Raw genomic sequence first — 14377 nt, 5'->3', positions numbered from 1 at the left:
TTCTGTTTTGTACATGTTAAGTTTGACATGTTTATTGAATACCCAGTTGGAGATGTTTCAAAGGTAATTGGAGATGTGAGGTTAGAGGTCAACTAAGAGATTGAAGCAGAAAAGGTAAATTTAAGAATCATCAGCTTAGAAATAGTTATTAAATCTATAAAAGCTGAAGAAATCATGAAATGAAGTAGTATTGAGGGAGAATATAAGAGAGTTGTAGATAGTATTCTGAGGGATACTTATTGTTAAAGGACATGATCAAGAGGAGGATGTAGCAAAGAAGACAAAGAAGAAACAGTCTGATGGAAGGAAAAACAGAAGAGAATGATATCAAGAAAACCTAAAAAGAAGAGAATACCAAGGAGAAGAGCATGATCAAGTGTCAAAAGGCTAAAGAAAAGGTGAAGGAGAGTAAGAATTGAGAAAAAGGTCATTGAATTTGTCAACTAAAAGATCCATTAGTAACTTTGGAGAAAGTGATTTCAATAGAATGGTAAATTTGAAAATCTGACTGTAATTGGTACCTTTCAGTAATGAGGTAATTAAGGTCAATTCCAAATAGGCTTGTGATGGAGAGAACTCTAAAAAAAGGATTATGGGGACTGAATATGAATTACAATATAATATTTTAACCTTTGTTGTTTGCTTGCTTGTTTTTTGTTTTTATTTTTTTCCTTTTGATCTGATTTTTATAGTGCAGCAGGATAGCTATAGAAATCTGTTTTTTTTTTTTTTAATTAAAAAAAGGGGAATAATTAGAGCAGCTACTTCACATGGCTATTCTCAAGATCAAATGAGGTAACATAGGTAAATCATTTTTCAAATTTTAAAGCACTATATAAGTGTTGATTTTTATTAAAATATTTAAGAAACCTAAACTCTTGTTTCTCCTATTTCCCCTTTAGAAGATGTATGTGTTCCAGAAAAATATGATTTAAGGTTCATTTTTGAAATATCTCCAGAAATGGCATTGTTATTGGGGGAGGGGGGATGATGGCTGTATAGGCCACTCTGAGAAAGAAAAGAAATGGAAGAAATACCTCAGAAGACATTTTTGTTATACAACATTTGGTTTTAAATGTATGAGCTTCCTACTGAAAATATATTACATATGTCAAAGGACCAATAATCAAACTGCTCCCTCTAAGCCTTTTTTGATAGGTCATTTTCAAAATGAATGTTTGAGGCTGAGAAAGGATACTTAGCATTTAAGAACCCTACTTTTAGAATATTATTCTGCTTGATTTTTCCCTTCCCATAATTTCTACATTTTTCCCCCACCTTAGAATAGCATTAACATCTACTTTTTTAGTGAAAGATGACCTTACACACAAACAAAATGAAAGTTGTTAATGGTGTATCTTTTTTTAAAAAATCAGATAGTAAGATGTATAAAGTGAGAGAAAAAGAAAGTAGAGACACCTTTTATAAATGATCTTTTTGAGGAGTTTAGCTACAAAGAGTAAAAAAGACATAAGATAGCAGGGATGGAAGAATGAAGTCAAAATTTTTTTCAGGATAGGAGAGAGATGGGCATGCTTGTAGGCAGTAGGAAATGAGCCAGTAGAGAAGGAGAGATTAAAAATAAGAGAGTGGGGATGATAGAGAGAACAGTGTTGAAGGAGACAGGATAGAATAGAATCACTTGAATAAATAGAAGTGTTTGCCTTAGTAAGACCATTTTATTGTGTAAAATGGATAAAGGAAGAGAAAATGACAGAAGACATCTGAGTGATAGGAGATAAAGAAGAGGGGAAAAGAGTGTTATTATGGTGAATGGCCTCAATTTTTTCCATAAAGTATGAGGCAAGGTTTTCAGCCAAGAGTATTGGTGGTGGGAGAATCATAATAGGGATTAAAGGGAAATGAAAAAGATTTAGAAGAACTGCTGCAGAGAATGGGATAGTGAGTCAATAACGGAGGTATGGTAGCACTGTCTAGGAGCAGTGAGGACCTAGTTGAACTTATATAACTTAAATTAGTAGTGGAGCCAGTCAGAACAGTTGCATGATTTTTTCCACCTTCATTCAACAACATTGGAGCAAGCTTGAAAGTGTTATGAATGGTAGGAGTGGTCTACAATTGAGGTTTACCTGGGCATAATCTGTGAGTGAAAAGTAGTCTAGGGATTCAAGAGAGGAGAACACCAGCTGCCTCTTCAAACTATAATGATCCAATCAAGATGGGACGGATATATACATATTAGGCACACACGTATGTGTGTGTATCCTTAGGTACTTAAAGAATTTTAAAATATGATTACTCAATCAATTGTGATCTTTGAAAGAGAATGGAGAATAAGAAAGTTGCAGTATGATTGTAGAAGAGGAAATGTTCAGACTTCTCTCTCCTCCCCAAAGAGGGCATGAAAAAAGAGAATGGATTTTGCAAACTATAGATCAGTGAGTTGACTTCAGTTCCTGGCAAAATTGTATAATGTATATTAAAAAAGAAAGTTACAGTCACAGAAATCTATATAGCTCCATTCAGGAAAAGTCATACCAACAGGCCATGTAGTGTGCAAAAAGTTGGTTTCAGGTAGAGTAAATGTTTCACAGTGTTGCTTTAATATAGATCTTAAATTTCATCCTTTAACTCATACATTGTGAGAGCCTGTTTTCACAGACAACTGATAGTATAGGGGATTAAGTACTGGGCTGAAAGTGAGGAAAACTTAAATTCAGATCTGAACTCAGATACTAGCTTCTGTAAGTATCAAATAAGACAATATTTGTAAATTGTGCCTGGCACATGATAGTGCTTTATAAATGTTTATTTCCTGCCCTCTACCTACCCCCCCCAATCAGATTACTATTGTTTGACCTTCATATTCCTTAAACTACATTTGTTTTATATAAACTTATAAGTGTATGTAGTGTTCCCCCTTTGAAATGTAAGCTCTTTAAGGAAAAGAATTGTTAAATAAATAAATAGGTAGGTAGGTAGATAGATAGATAGATAGATAGATAGATAGATAGATAGATAGATAGAAAATTTAAAAAACAAAAACAAAAGAAAAATAAAAAATTTGTGAAGAATTTTAAAAAATAAAACAACAATAACAACAACAAAAAAGAATTGTTTCATTTTTGTCTTTGGATCTCCCTAACATATAGCACAATGTTGGACACAATAATGGATATTTAATAAATGCTCATATATTGATATATCATGTTTTACTTTATTTTGTATATGTGCAGTGCAGTGCCTCCTTCCTACTCCATTCCCACCTTAATTACATTGGAAGCCCTTAAAAATTGTAACTGTTATTTCTCATTTTTATATCTCTAGTGACTTACACATAATGTAGGTTAACTAAATATTTGTTGAATTGAATTGAATTTGAATTTTTGTGTTTATATGCTGTAAATTAACAGCTTAAAAAAAACACAGAAAAACAAAATTTGAATTTTTGTGTTTAAATATGCTATAAATTAATAGCTTAAAAAAGACCATAGAAAACAACAATACCCAAGAAAATCCTGGAATTACTTTTTTGCTATCTTTCCATCGTTCAGTCCTATGAAAGAACCGCCATGATCACATCCTAGTAAAACCAACTTCAAGTGTATTTCAGTTTTGTATTAGTTGGTGATGCAGGTTATGGAAAAACACTCATTTGACTGGCGAATTTGAGATATAGCTGCTTTGGGTGTTCAGGTCTATCATCTCATGTTCCATATTAAACAGAGTTGCTATTAAATCAACATATGGAATAAAACTGACCAAGAGAAATTTGGTGTTCTTGAGATAATTATTGTATCCAAGCTTAACATGCCATTATGTTGTTTGATGTAGCATCAAGTTAACTTTCAAGAAAGTACCTAACTGGCATAGAGATCTGGTATTGCTATGTGGAAATAACCCTATAGTATCAAATGGCAATAAAGTGAATATTAAGGACAAAAAAAGTCAAGACAAAAATTGGTTCCCAATATTATGACACTATGCCAAAAGTAACTTCCTTTGACTTGCTAAAAAATTGTAGGAGACCCTAATTTGGAATTTTTGCAAAACCTGCTCTTGCACCTCCAAAGGTTGTTATAGACCCAGCACTGGCAACACAGTATAAAAAGAACTTATAGATTGCTCAGACCTTGATGGTGTGGATAACTTGGAAGGGGATAAAACTAAGAGCCCAACATCAAAGTTTTGTAGACAACTGTCCTATGATGTCAAGAGTATAGTATGTTTGTGAATGTTATATAGTTAAGCAGAACATGTGCTTAATGTTTGGGATACTGAAGGATATAAAGGGAATTCAGAGTGAATGTGGAAGTTTTAAAAAATATATGTATTGTTATTTTTAACCTTCATATTTAGACATTTTAGACCACAGTTATTTCCCCCTGAGTTTCAAATTAAGACTTCTTTTTTTACTTAGATCATAATAAAGTATTTCAAATATCATTTTTCAAAAGATCATTCAGGACTTAATCTTATATATTTTGATAAGTTTGTCAAACTAGCTAATAAGAAAATATTCTAGAGCTTAACATTCAGAGGTAGTTAGTAAACTTGTAGAAAAGGAATTAATATGACAAGCAGGGATATTTCAGAAAAGCCTGGAAAGACTTACATTAACTGATACAAAGTGAAGTGAGCAGAACCAGGAAAGCATTGTACAGTACAGTAAGAGCAACATTGTTCAATGATTAACTCAGATTGATTTAGCTCTTGTCAGCAAAATAATGATCTAAGACTTCCAGGGGCAGAGTCCAGATGATGGAGACAATGGGTTTCTCTCTGACTTCTTTACAACCCTCACAATAATTACAAAATCCAGCCTCTGAATTAGCTCTGGAGGGGCAGAATCCACAAATATTGGGAATGCAACCAATTATTAGCAGAAGATAATTTCAAAGATCATCAAAAAAAGGTCTATTTCAATTGGAAATGGAAGAGAGGCAGCCAGGGCAACCAGTACAAATGCCAGTGCAGACAGCTCAGAGTCCCGGGGCAAAGAATTTATAGGAGGAAACAGACCAGAAAAGATCTGTTTCAATTAGAAATGGGAGAGAGAGGCAGCAAAGCACAAACAGCTGTCTACAAATGCCAGCCAGACAAAGCAGAGGGGTAGAACAGTGTGAGTGTGGGGGTTCTGTGGGGCAGAGAGTTTGTGGGAGGAAGTGGACCAGGAAGATCTGTTTCAATTGGAAGGAGAGAGACAGCAGGGTCTGGGCAGCTGGCCACAAATGCCAGAGCAGGTAGCTCAGAATCCCAGAGCAGTGCAGTCTCAGGGTGACTGAGAAGACTCCAATCACAAACACCAAAGCAGATGCACAGAGCCCCAGGGCATTGCTGATGACTCCACATGGCAGAGAATAGTTTTCATACCCTGAGGAGACTAAAGGTAAATTGTCTCCAGATGAAACTCCAAAAGTTTAAATAACCTGGTCTCCATTACACAAGGCTGTCCTAGAAGAATTTTAAAAGGATCTTAAAAGAGAGCTAGAAGAAAAATGAGAAAAGGAAATGAAAGCTTTGCAAGAGAGTTTGGAAAAGGCAACATAAAATAGACATAGTGAAATGGAAAAAGCATATAACTCATTAAAAGATAGATTAGATAAACTGGAAAAAAGAAAGCAACTCCCAGAAAAACAAAACTTGTGAATCAGAAAAAGAAAATAACTTCTTAAAAAACAAAATTTGTGAAAAGGAAAAAGAAAATAATTCCTTAAAAAACAGAATTTGTGAAATGGAAAAAAATTCCATAGAAAAAAAACAACTCATTCAAAAATTCAATTGGACAAATACAAAAAGAAGTTAAAAAAAAAAAAAAGTAAATGAAGAAAATAACACTAAAATTCAGAATTGAACAAATAGAAATGAATGACTCAATAAGGCAACAAGAAATAGTCAAGCAAAACTAAAAAAAAAGAAACATGAAAAAATAGAAAACAATGTAAAATACCTAATGGGGAAAACAAATAACCTGGCAAATAAATCTAGGAGAGATAATCTAAGGATTCAATGGACTCCCTGAAATACATGATGAAAAAAAGAACCTAGACACTATTTTTCAAGAAATCATCAAAGAGAACTTCCCAGATAGAATCATAGGTAAAATCATAGAATTAGAAGGTAAAATAGACATTGAAAGAATTCACCGATCACCTACAGAAAAAGATCCCAAAATTAAAACTCCAAGAAATATTGTGGCTAAATTCCAGAACTATCAGACTAAGTTAAATACTACAAGCAGCCAGGAAAAAAAAAAAAAAAAAACAACCAATTCAAATACTGAGGAGCTACACTAAGGATCACTCAGGATCTAGCAGCTTCCACATTAAAGGATCGAAGGGCCTGGAATCTGATATTCCGAAAAGCAAAGGAACTTGGTATGCAGCCAAGAATAACTTATCCAGCCAAAGTAAGCATTTTCTTTCATGAAAGAAAATGGACATTCAATGAAATTGGTGAATTTAACATATTTCTGATGAAAAAAAAAGAGCTAAACAAAAAGTTTGACCTCCAAATATAGAACTCCAGAGAAGCATAAAAAGGTAAAAAAGTACTCTCGAGAACTATATTTCTGTTATGGGTATACATAAGGAATACATGTATAATTTGGTTTACTGTTATAATATAACAAAGCATCTAGAGATGGAAAGGGGAAAAGTGAAGGTACTGCATCTCACAAAGAGGCAAAGGAAACCTCTTATATCTGAGGGAAAGAAGGGAGGGGGATGATCATAGTGTGAATCTTACTCGCATCAGAATTGGCTCAAAGAGAAAATATTAGACATATTTGGTTTACAGAGAAACTTCTCCCACCTCATTGAAAAGTGGGAAGGGAAAAGTGAAAAAGGGAAGGGTTAGGATAAATAAAAGGGAATATAGAAATTGAAAGGGAAAGATTAATAAAAGGGGAGGGACTCTTAAGGGGAAGGAAGGGAACCTAAAGAGGGAGGACTATGGGAGGCAAATGGTGCTCATAAATTTAATATGGGGGAGGAAGTTAAGGGGAAAAGGAAAGAAAAAAGCATAATCTAGAGTTAACAAGATGGCAAGAAATACAGAATTAGTAATTTTAACCATAAATGTGAATGGGGCAAATTCCCCCATAAAGCGGAAGCAGATAGCAGACTAGATTAAAAAAAAAAATCCTACAATATGTTGTTTACAGGAAACACATTTGAAGCAGGGTAATACATACAGAGTACAGGTAGCTGGAGCAGAACCTACTATACTTTAGGTGAAGTAAAAAAAGCAGGGATAGGATGCTGATCTCAGATAAGGCAAAAGCAAAAATTGATCTGATTAAAAGAGATAAGGAAAGGCACTATATCTTGCTAACGGGCAGCATAGATAATAAAGCAATATCAATACTAAACATATATGCACCAAGGTAGCATCTAAATTCCTAAAGGAGAAGTTAAAAGAGAGCTGCAAGAAGAAATAGATAGTAAAACTATAATAGTGGGAGATCTCAACCTTGCACTCTCAAAACTAAATAAATCAAACCACAAAATAAATAAGAAAGTTAAAGAGGTAAATAAACACTAGAAAAGTTAAGTATGATAGATTTTTGGAGAAAAATAAATGGAGACAAAAAGGAGTACACTTTCTTCTTGGCAGTTCATGGAACTTATACAAAAACTGACCATATGTTAGGACATAAAGACCTCAAATTCAAATGCAAAAAGGCAGAAATAGTAAATACATCCTTTTTCAGATCATGATGCAATAAAAATTACATTCAATTAAAAAAAACAGGGGAAAATAGAAAAAAAGTAATTGGAAACTAAATAATCTCATCCTAAAGAATGATTGGGTGAAATAGCAAATCATAGACACAATTAATAATTTCTCCCAAGAGAATGACAATAATGAGATGTGTGGGATGTAGCCAAAGCGCTAATAAGGAAAATTTTATATCTTTAGAGGTCTACTTGCATAAAATAGAGAAAGAGAAAATCAATGAATTAGTCTTGCAACTAAAAAAGCTAGAAAAAGAGCAAATTAAAAGCCCCCAATCGAACACTAGACATTCTAAAAATAAAAGGAGAGATTAATAAAATTGAAAGTAAAAAAAAAAAAAAAACCAAAAACTATTGAATTAATAAATAAAACTGAGAGTTGGTTCTTTGAAAAAATAGATAAACCCTTGGTAAATTTGATTAGAAAAAGGAAAGAGGAAAATCAAATTGTTAGTCTTAAAAATGAAAAGGGAGAACTTGCCACTAATGAAGAAGAAATTAGAGCAATAATTAGTAGTTCCTTTACCCAACTTTATGCCAATAAATTTAATAACTGAAATGAAATGGATGAATAACTTCAAAAATACAAGTTGCCCACATTAACAGAGGAAGAAGTAAATTGGTTAAATAGTCCCATTTTTAAAAAAAGAAATAGGACAAGCTATTAATCAACTCCCTAAGAAAAAATCCTCAGGACCAGCTGGATTTACATTATTTAAAGTTTGGTACTGATACCTAAACCAGGTAGAACAAAAACAGTAGGCCAATCTCCCTAATGAACATTGATGCAAAAATCTTAAATAAAATATTAGCAAAAAGATTACAGAAAATCATACCTGGGTTAATACCCAGTAGGATGACCAAGTAGAATTTATACCAGGAATGCAGGGCTGGTTCAATATTAAGAAAACTATTAACATAATTGACTATATCAATAACCAAATTAGCAAAAACCATATGATCATCTCAATAGATGCAGAAAAAGCATTTGATAAAATCCAACACCTATTTCTATTAAAAACACCAGAGAGTATAGGAATAAATGGACTTTTCCTTAAAATAGTCTGTAGCATCTATTTAAAACCATCAGAAAGCAGCATATGTAATGTTGATAAACTGGAACCATTCCCAATAAAATCAGGAGTGAAACAAGGTTGCCCATTATCACCATTACTATCCAATATTGTATTAGAAATGCTAACTTTGGCAATAAGAGATGAAAAAGAGATCAAAGGAAGTAGAGTAGGTAATAAGGAAACCAAATTATCACTCTTTGCAGATGAAATGATGGTATACTTAGAGAACCCCAGAGATTTTACTAAAAAGCTATTAAAAATAATCCACAACTTTAGCAAAGTTGCAGGATACAAAATAAATCCACATTAATCATCAGCATTTTTATACATCACTAACAAAATCCAACAGCAAGCGATACAAAGAGAAATTTTATTTAAAATAACTTTCGATACTATAAAATATTTTGGAATCTAAATGCCAAGGGAAAGTCAGGAACTATATGAGCAAAACTAAAAACACTTTCCACACAAATAAAGTCAGATCTAAACAACTGGAAAAATATTAAGTGCTCTTGGATAGGCTGCGCGAATATAATAAAGATGACAATACCTAAACTAATCTATTTATTTAGTGCTAAACCAACCAGATTCCCAAGAAACTATTTTAATGACCTAGAAAAAATAACAAAATTCATCTGGATGAACAAAAGGTCAAGAATTCAAGGGAACTAATGGAAAAAAAAAATCAAATGAAGGTGGCCTAGAAGTACTGATCTAAAACTATATTATAAAGCAGCGGTCACCAAAATCATTTGGTATTGGCTAGGAAATAGACTAGTTGATCAATGGAATAGGTTAGGTTCATAGGACAAAATAGTCAATAACTATAGCAATATAGTGTTTGACAAACCCAAAGACCCCAACTTTTGGGATAAGAATGCACTATTAGACAAAAACTGCTGGGAAAAATGGAAATTAGTATGGCAGAAACTAGGTATTGACCCATATACCAAGATAAGATCAAAATGGGTTCATGATCTAGGGATAAAGAATGAGATTATAAATAAATTAGAAGAACATAGGATAGTTTCTTTCTCAGACCTATAGAGGAGGAAGGAATTTGTGACCAAAGAAGAACTAGAGATCATTATTGATCAAAAAATAGAAAATTTTGATTATATCAAATTAAAAAGGTTTTGTACAAACAAAACTAATGCAGACAATATTAGAAGGGAAGCCATAAACTGGGAAAACATCTTTACAATTAAAGGTTCTGATAAAGGCCTCATTTCCAAAATATATAGAGAATTGATTCAAATTTATAAGAAATCAAGCCATTCTCCAATTGATAAATAGTCAAAGGATATATATGAAGAGAGAGTTTTTAGATGATAAAATTAAAGCTATTTCTATCCATATGAAAAGGTGTTCCAAATCATTGTTGATCAGAGAAATGCAAAATAAGACAACTCTGAGATACCACTACACACCTCTCAGCTTGGCTAAGATAACAGGAAAAGACAATGATAAATGCTGTAGGGTCTGTGGGGAAACTGGGACACTGATGCATTGTTGGTGGAATTGTGAATAGATCCAACCATTCTGGAGAGCAATTTGGAACTATACTCAAAACAGTTATCAAATTGTGCATACCCTTTCATCCAGAAGTGTTACTACTGGGCTTATATCCCAAAGAGATATTAAAGAAGGGAAAGGGACCTGTATATGTAAAAATGTTTGTGGCAGACCTTTTCATAGTGGCTAGAAACTTGAAATTGAATGGATAACCATCAATTGGAGAATGACTGAGTAAATTATGTTGTATGAATGTTATGTTACATTCTTATTCTGTAAGAAATAACTAGCAGGATGAATACAGAGAGGCTTGGAGAGACTTATATGAACTGATGCTAAGTGAAATGAGCAGAACCAGGAGATCATTATACACTTCAACAATAATACTATATGAGAATCAGTTCTGATGGAAGTGGCTATCTTCAACAATGAGAGGATCTAAATCAGTTCCATTTGATCAGTAATGAACAGAACTAGCTACATCCAGTGAAAGAACACTGGGAAATGAGTGTGGAGCACAATGTAGCATTTACACTTTCTGTTATTGTTTGCTTACATTTTTGTTTTTTTCCTCAGGTTATTTTTACCTTCTTTCTAAATCTGATTTTTCTTGTATAGAAAGACAACTGTATAAATATGTATACATATATTGAATTTAACATATACATTAACATATTTAATATGTATGGGACTGCCTGCCATCTAGGGAAGGAAGTGGAGGGAAGAAGGGGAAAAGTTGGAACAGAAGTTTTTGTAAGGGTCAATGCCGTGCCATGCATGTGTTTTGTCAATAAAAAGCTATAATTGAAAAAAAGAAAATAAATTTATTTTTTCCAAAAAACAAACAAAACAGTGATCCAAGACAATTCCAAAAGACTTAGAAATTATTAGAAATAATCCACAACTTTAGCAAAGTTGCAGGATACAAAATAAATCCACATAAATTATCAACATTTTTATACAACACTGACAAAATCCAATAGTAAGAGATACAAAGAGAAATTCCATTTAAAATAACTGTTAATAGTATAAAATATTTTGGAATCTATTGATGAAAAAGAACTTAGGCACACCTTTTTTTTCCTCTTTATTCTTTCATAACAGGACTAACAAAGAAATGTGTTTTACATGAGAGTGTGTGTGTGTGTGTGTGTGTGTGTGTGTGTGTGTGTGTGTATAAACATATCAAAATTGCTTACCATCTTAGGAAGAGGGTGAGGGGAAGGAGGCAAAAATTTGGAACTCAAAGGTGTAGTGAATAGAGCATCAGCCCTGAAGTCAGGAGGACCTGAGTTTAAATCTGGTCTCAGACACAATTTGTGTGACCCAGGGCAAGTCACTTAACCTCAATTGTCTCAGGAAAAAAAAATGTCAAATATTTTCTTTATATGTAATTGGAAAAAATAGGAGACTCTTAAAAGAGAAAAGTAATTGATAAAGTATTTGAATGTAGGCAGATCATCTTACTTGTGCAACTTTGTAGATACTAAGGGTTAATCTTACGTGAAGGAATTGGTGGATTGTCCCAGGCTACTATCCATCCCACCATATTCTTTTAGGTGACCTCTTTTAAATAATCTAAATCAAAGGTTATTTTGCTCTCCTCATTGACTGTACTTTCTGTTTCTAATATAAAGTCTTTTTGGTCTTAGTAGACCTTGACAGTGATTCCAAGTTTCATTTTTTTTAACATCAGTAGTTTTACCAGTGACAACGGCAAGCTGTAATTAATGGAAATGACCATACTCTTTGAAGAATCAATATTTGCATACCTATTTTGTATACCTATATGCCTAGAGTCATGTAAAATTTTCTCACGTGAAAAAAGATTGCTAGTAGGAAAAGTTTAAGAGGCCTTGATCTAAAAGACAATAGAGAAATATTTATTCAAAAAAATGAATACACACTTATTTTTCATATTTACATTGTAGAATTAGTGATTTATGCTTAATAACTTTGTTTTGTATTTACTTTTTCTAATTTTGTAATTTTAAGCTATAAACAAATATCAGAAATTAATTTTTATTTATATTTGTATATTTATTTGGAGTTTCTTAGGTTATTGTTAGTGTTAGTAAGTGAGTTAATAATCTGTACATTGCTAGTACCTACTGCATTGTTTCCAAAGCATTTTTTCACATAGAATTGCATTACATTTTTATAGCATTCCTGTGAGGTAAGGATGAAAATAATTCAGTCATACAGAGATGTACAATAATTCACTCAATGAAATAAAACTAGGACTCTGATTCTCTGACTAGTCAAGTGTTCTTTTTACCAAAATGTATAACTATTTTTCTCTTTTTGTATTTTAATATGTCCTTTCCCATTAAATTAGCACAGAAGCTGTAAGTAAAAAGAAACACTAATTTGAATTTCCATTCTTCACTTTCTTTGCCAACCAGTCAAATTTGTTGTATTACGAAATAGTTTAAGACTTTCATATTGTTCACTTAAGATACTTAGATAACTTCTAGTATTTTTACAGATATTTTTTGTTTGAATTACAGTGCTATCAATGCTTCCCACATTGAGAGATGCCTTAATGCAGCAGTTAAATTCTGAGAACCTCACAGCTCTCCTGAAGAACAGGTAAATACAAGAAAAATGTATTTAATAAATCTACATACTCCCAAATTTACAGATTGATAGACATTATCTTTCTAGTACACGGGAATACTTTAAGTTAGGATTATGAAGTTTCATAAGAGTTTTATTTATTAATATGGGAAAATTTATGAGGTTAAGAGTTTTAGTTAGGATTGGTAAATAGTTTCGCAGAGGTTATTTTAATTAATATAGCTTAAATGTTCTTGATCACTAGTCATATCCTGTCCTTTCACTTTTCCCAGTCCCTCTATATGAACATTAAACTTAATTGCTCCAAACCCCAAATTCTTTGGCTGCCAATCTACTAATCCTTCTTCTGAGGACAGAAGCATATTGTCTGGAAAGAACACAGTCATAGGTGTTAGTCCCAGCTTTTTCACTTAACCCTATACTCAATTTGTTTAGCCATTTGTATGGGAATAATACCATTTATCCTTCCCAGCTTACAAGATTGTCATAAGGATCAATTGTAAGTACATGTATATGTGTATGTGTATACATACATATATTTATAAATTATAAAGTGTTATATAAATGTAAACTATGTTATTGCATTTGAGTGAGATTGTAATTATGTATTTGCCTCATCTTTCCCCCTCTTGCAGCTCTCTAGTTCTTTCTATTTTTAGTTACATTGATCTAGTTCTTGTTTTGTTTTAAAAAGAGTTTTTAATAAAATAATAAACATTGTCTTTGGTACTTATATGAATTGATACAAAGTGAAGTGAGAAAAATAGGGAAATCATTGTGCACAGTGATAGCAATGTTAGATGGTCATCTCTGAAAGACTTAAGTACACTAATCAATATGATAATCTGAGACAATTCCGAAGGACCTAGGAGGAAAAATTGCTATCTACCTCCAGAGAGAATTGATGAACTCTTGAGTATAAGAAATATAATTTTCAAACTTTTTTGCAGTATGGCTAATATGCATTTTTGCATGATTTTACATATATAATCGATAGGAAAATAATATATTTCAGTCTGCATTCAGACTCCATAGTTCTTTCTCTGGATGTGGATAGCACTTTCCATCATAAATCTTTTGGAATTGTTTTAGATCATTGTATTTCTGAGAAGAGCTAAATCTATCAAAATTTGATCATTGTAGAATGTTGTCGTTACTGGGTACAATGTTCTCCAAGTTCTGCTCACTTTACTCAGCATCAGTTCATACAAATCTTTCTAGGTTTTTCTGAGGCTTCTCTATTCATCATTTCTCACAGAACAATAGTATTCTATTACATTTACATACCATGACTTGTTTAGTTGAAGGGCATCGACTTGATTTCCAATTCCATGCCACCACAAAAAGGGCTGCTACAAACATTTTTGCACAGATGGATCCTTTTTTCCTCTTCTATGATTTTTTTGGGATCCAGACCCAGTAGTGATACTGCTGGATCAAAGAGTATGTACAGTTTGATTGGCTTTGCATATAGTTCCAAATTTCTCTCCAGAATGGCTTTATCCA

At 32.6% G+C, this 14377-nt stretch overlaps 1 protein-coding gene and 1 pseudogene across 1 annotated transcript in view; both read left to right on the top strand.

Annotated features, from left to right (window-relative positions):
• PEX3 (peroxisomal biogenesis factor 3) overlaps positions 1 to 14377 on the top strand; it is a 58450-nt gene that overhangs the window by 17584 nt on the left and 26489 nt on the right. Inside the window, exon 3 of the mRNA XM_074309652.1 lies at positions 12802 to 12883. Within this exon, the coding sequence (XP_074165753.1) occupies positions 12802 to 12883 (82 nt within the window). The remainder of the gene's footprint in view (positions 1 to 12801; positions 12884 to 14377) is intronic.
• On the top strand, positions 28 to 12151 carry LOC141566781 (GTP-binding nuclear protein Ran-like; annotated as a pseudogene).

This window comes from Sminthopsis crassicaudata, chromosome 4, assembly GCF_048593235.1.
Source record: "Sminthopsis crassicaudata isolate SCR6 chromosome 4, ASM4859323v1, whole genome shotgun sequence".
Taxonomy (NCBI): Eukaryota; Metazoa; Chordata; class Mammalia; order Dasyuromorphia; family Dasyuridae; genus Sminthopsis; species Sminthopsis crassicaudata.
The sequence above is the reverse complement of the archived record's forward strand: the minus strand, read 5'-3'. Positions and strand labels throughout refer to the sequence as shown.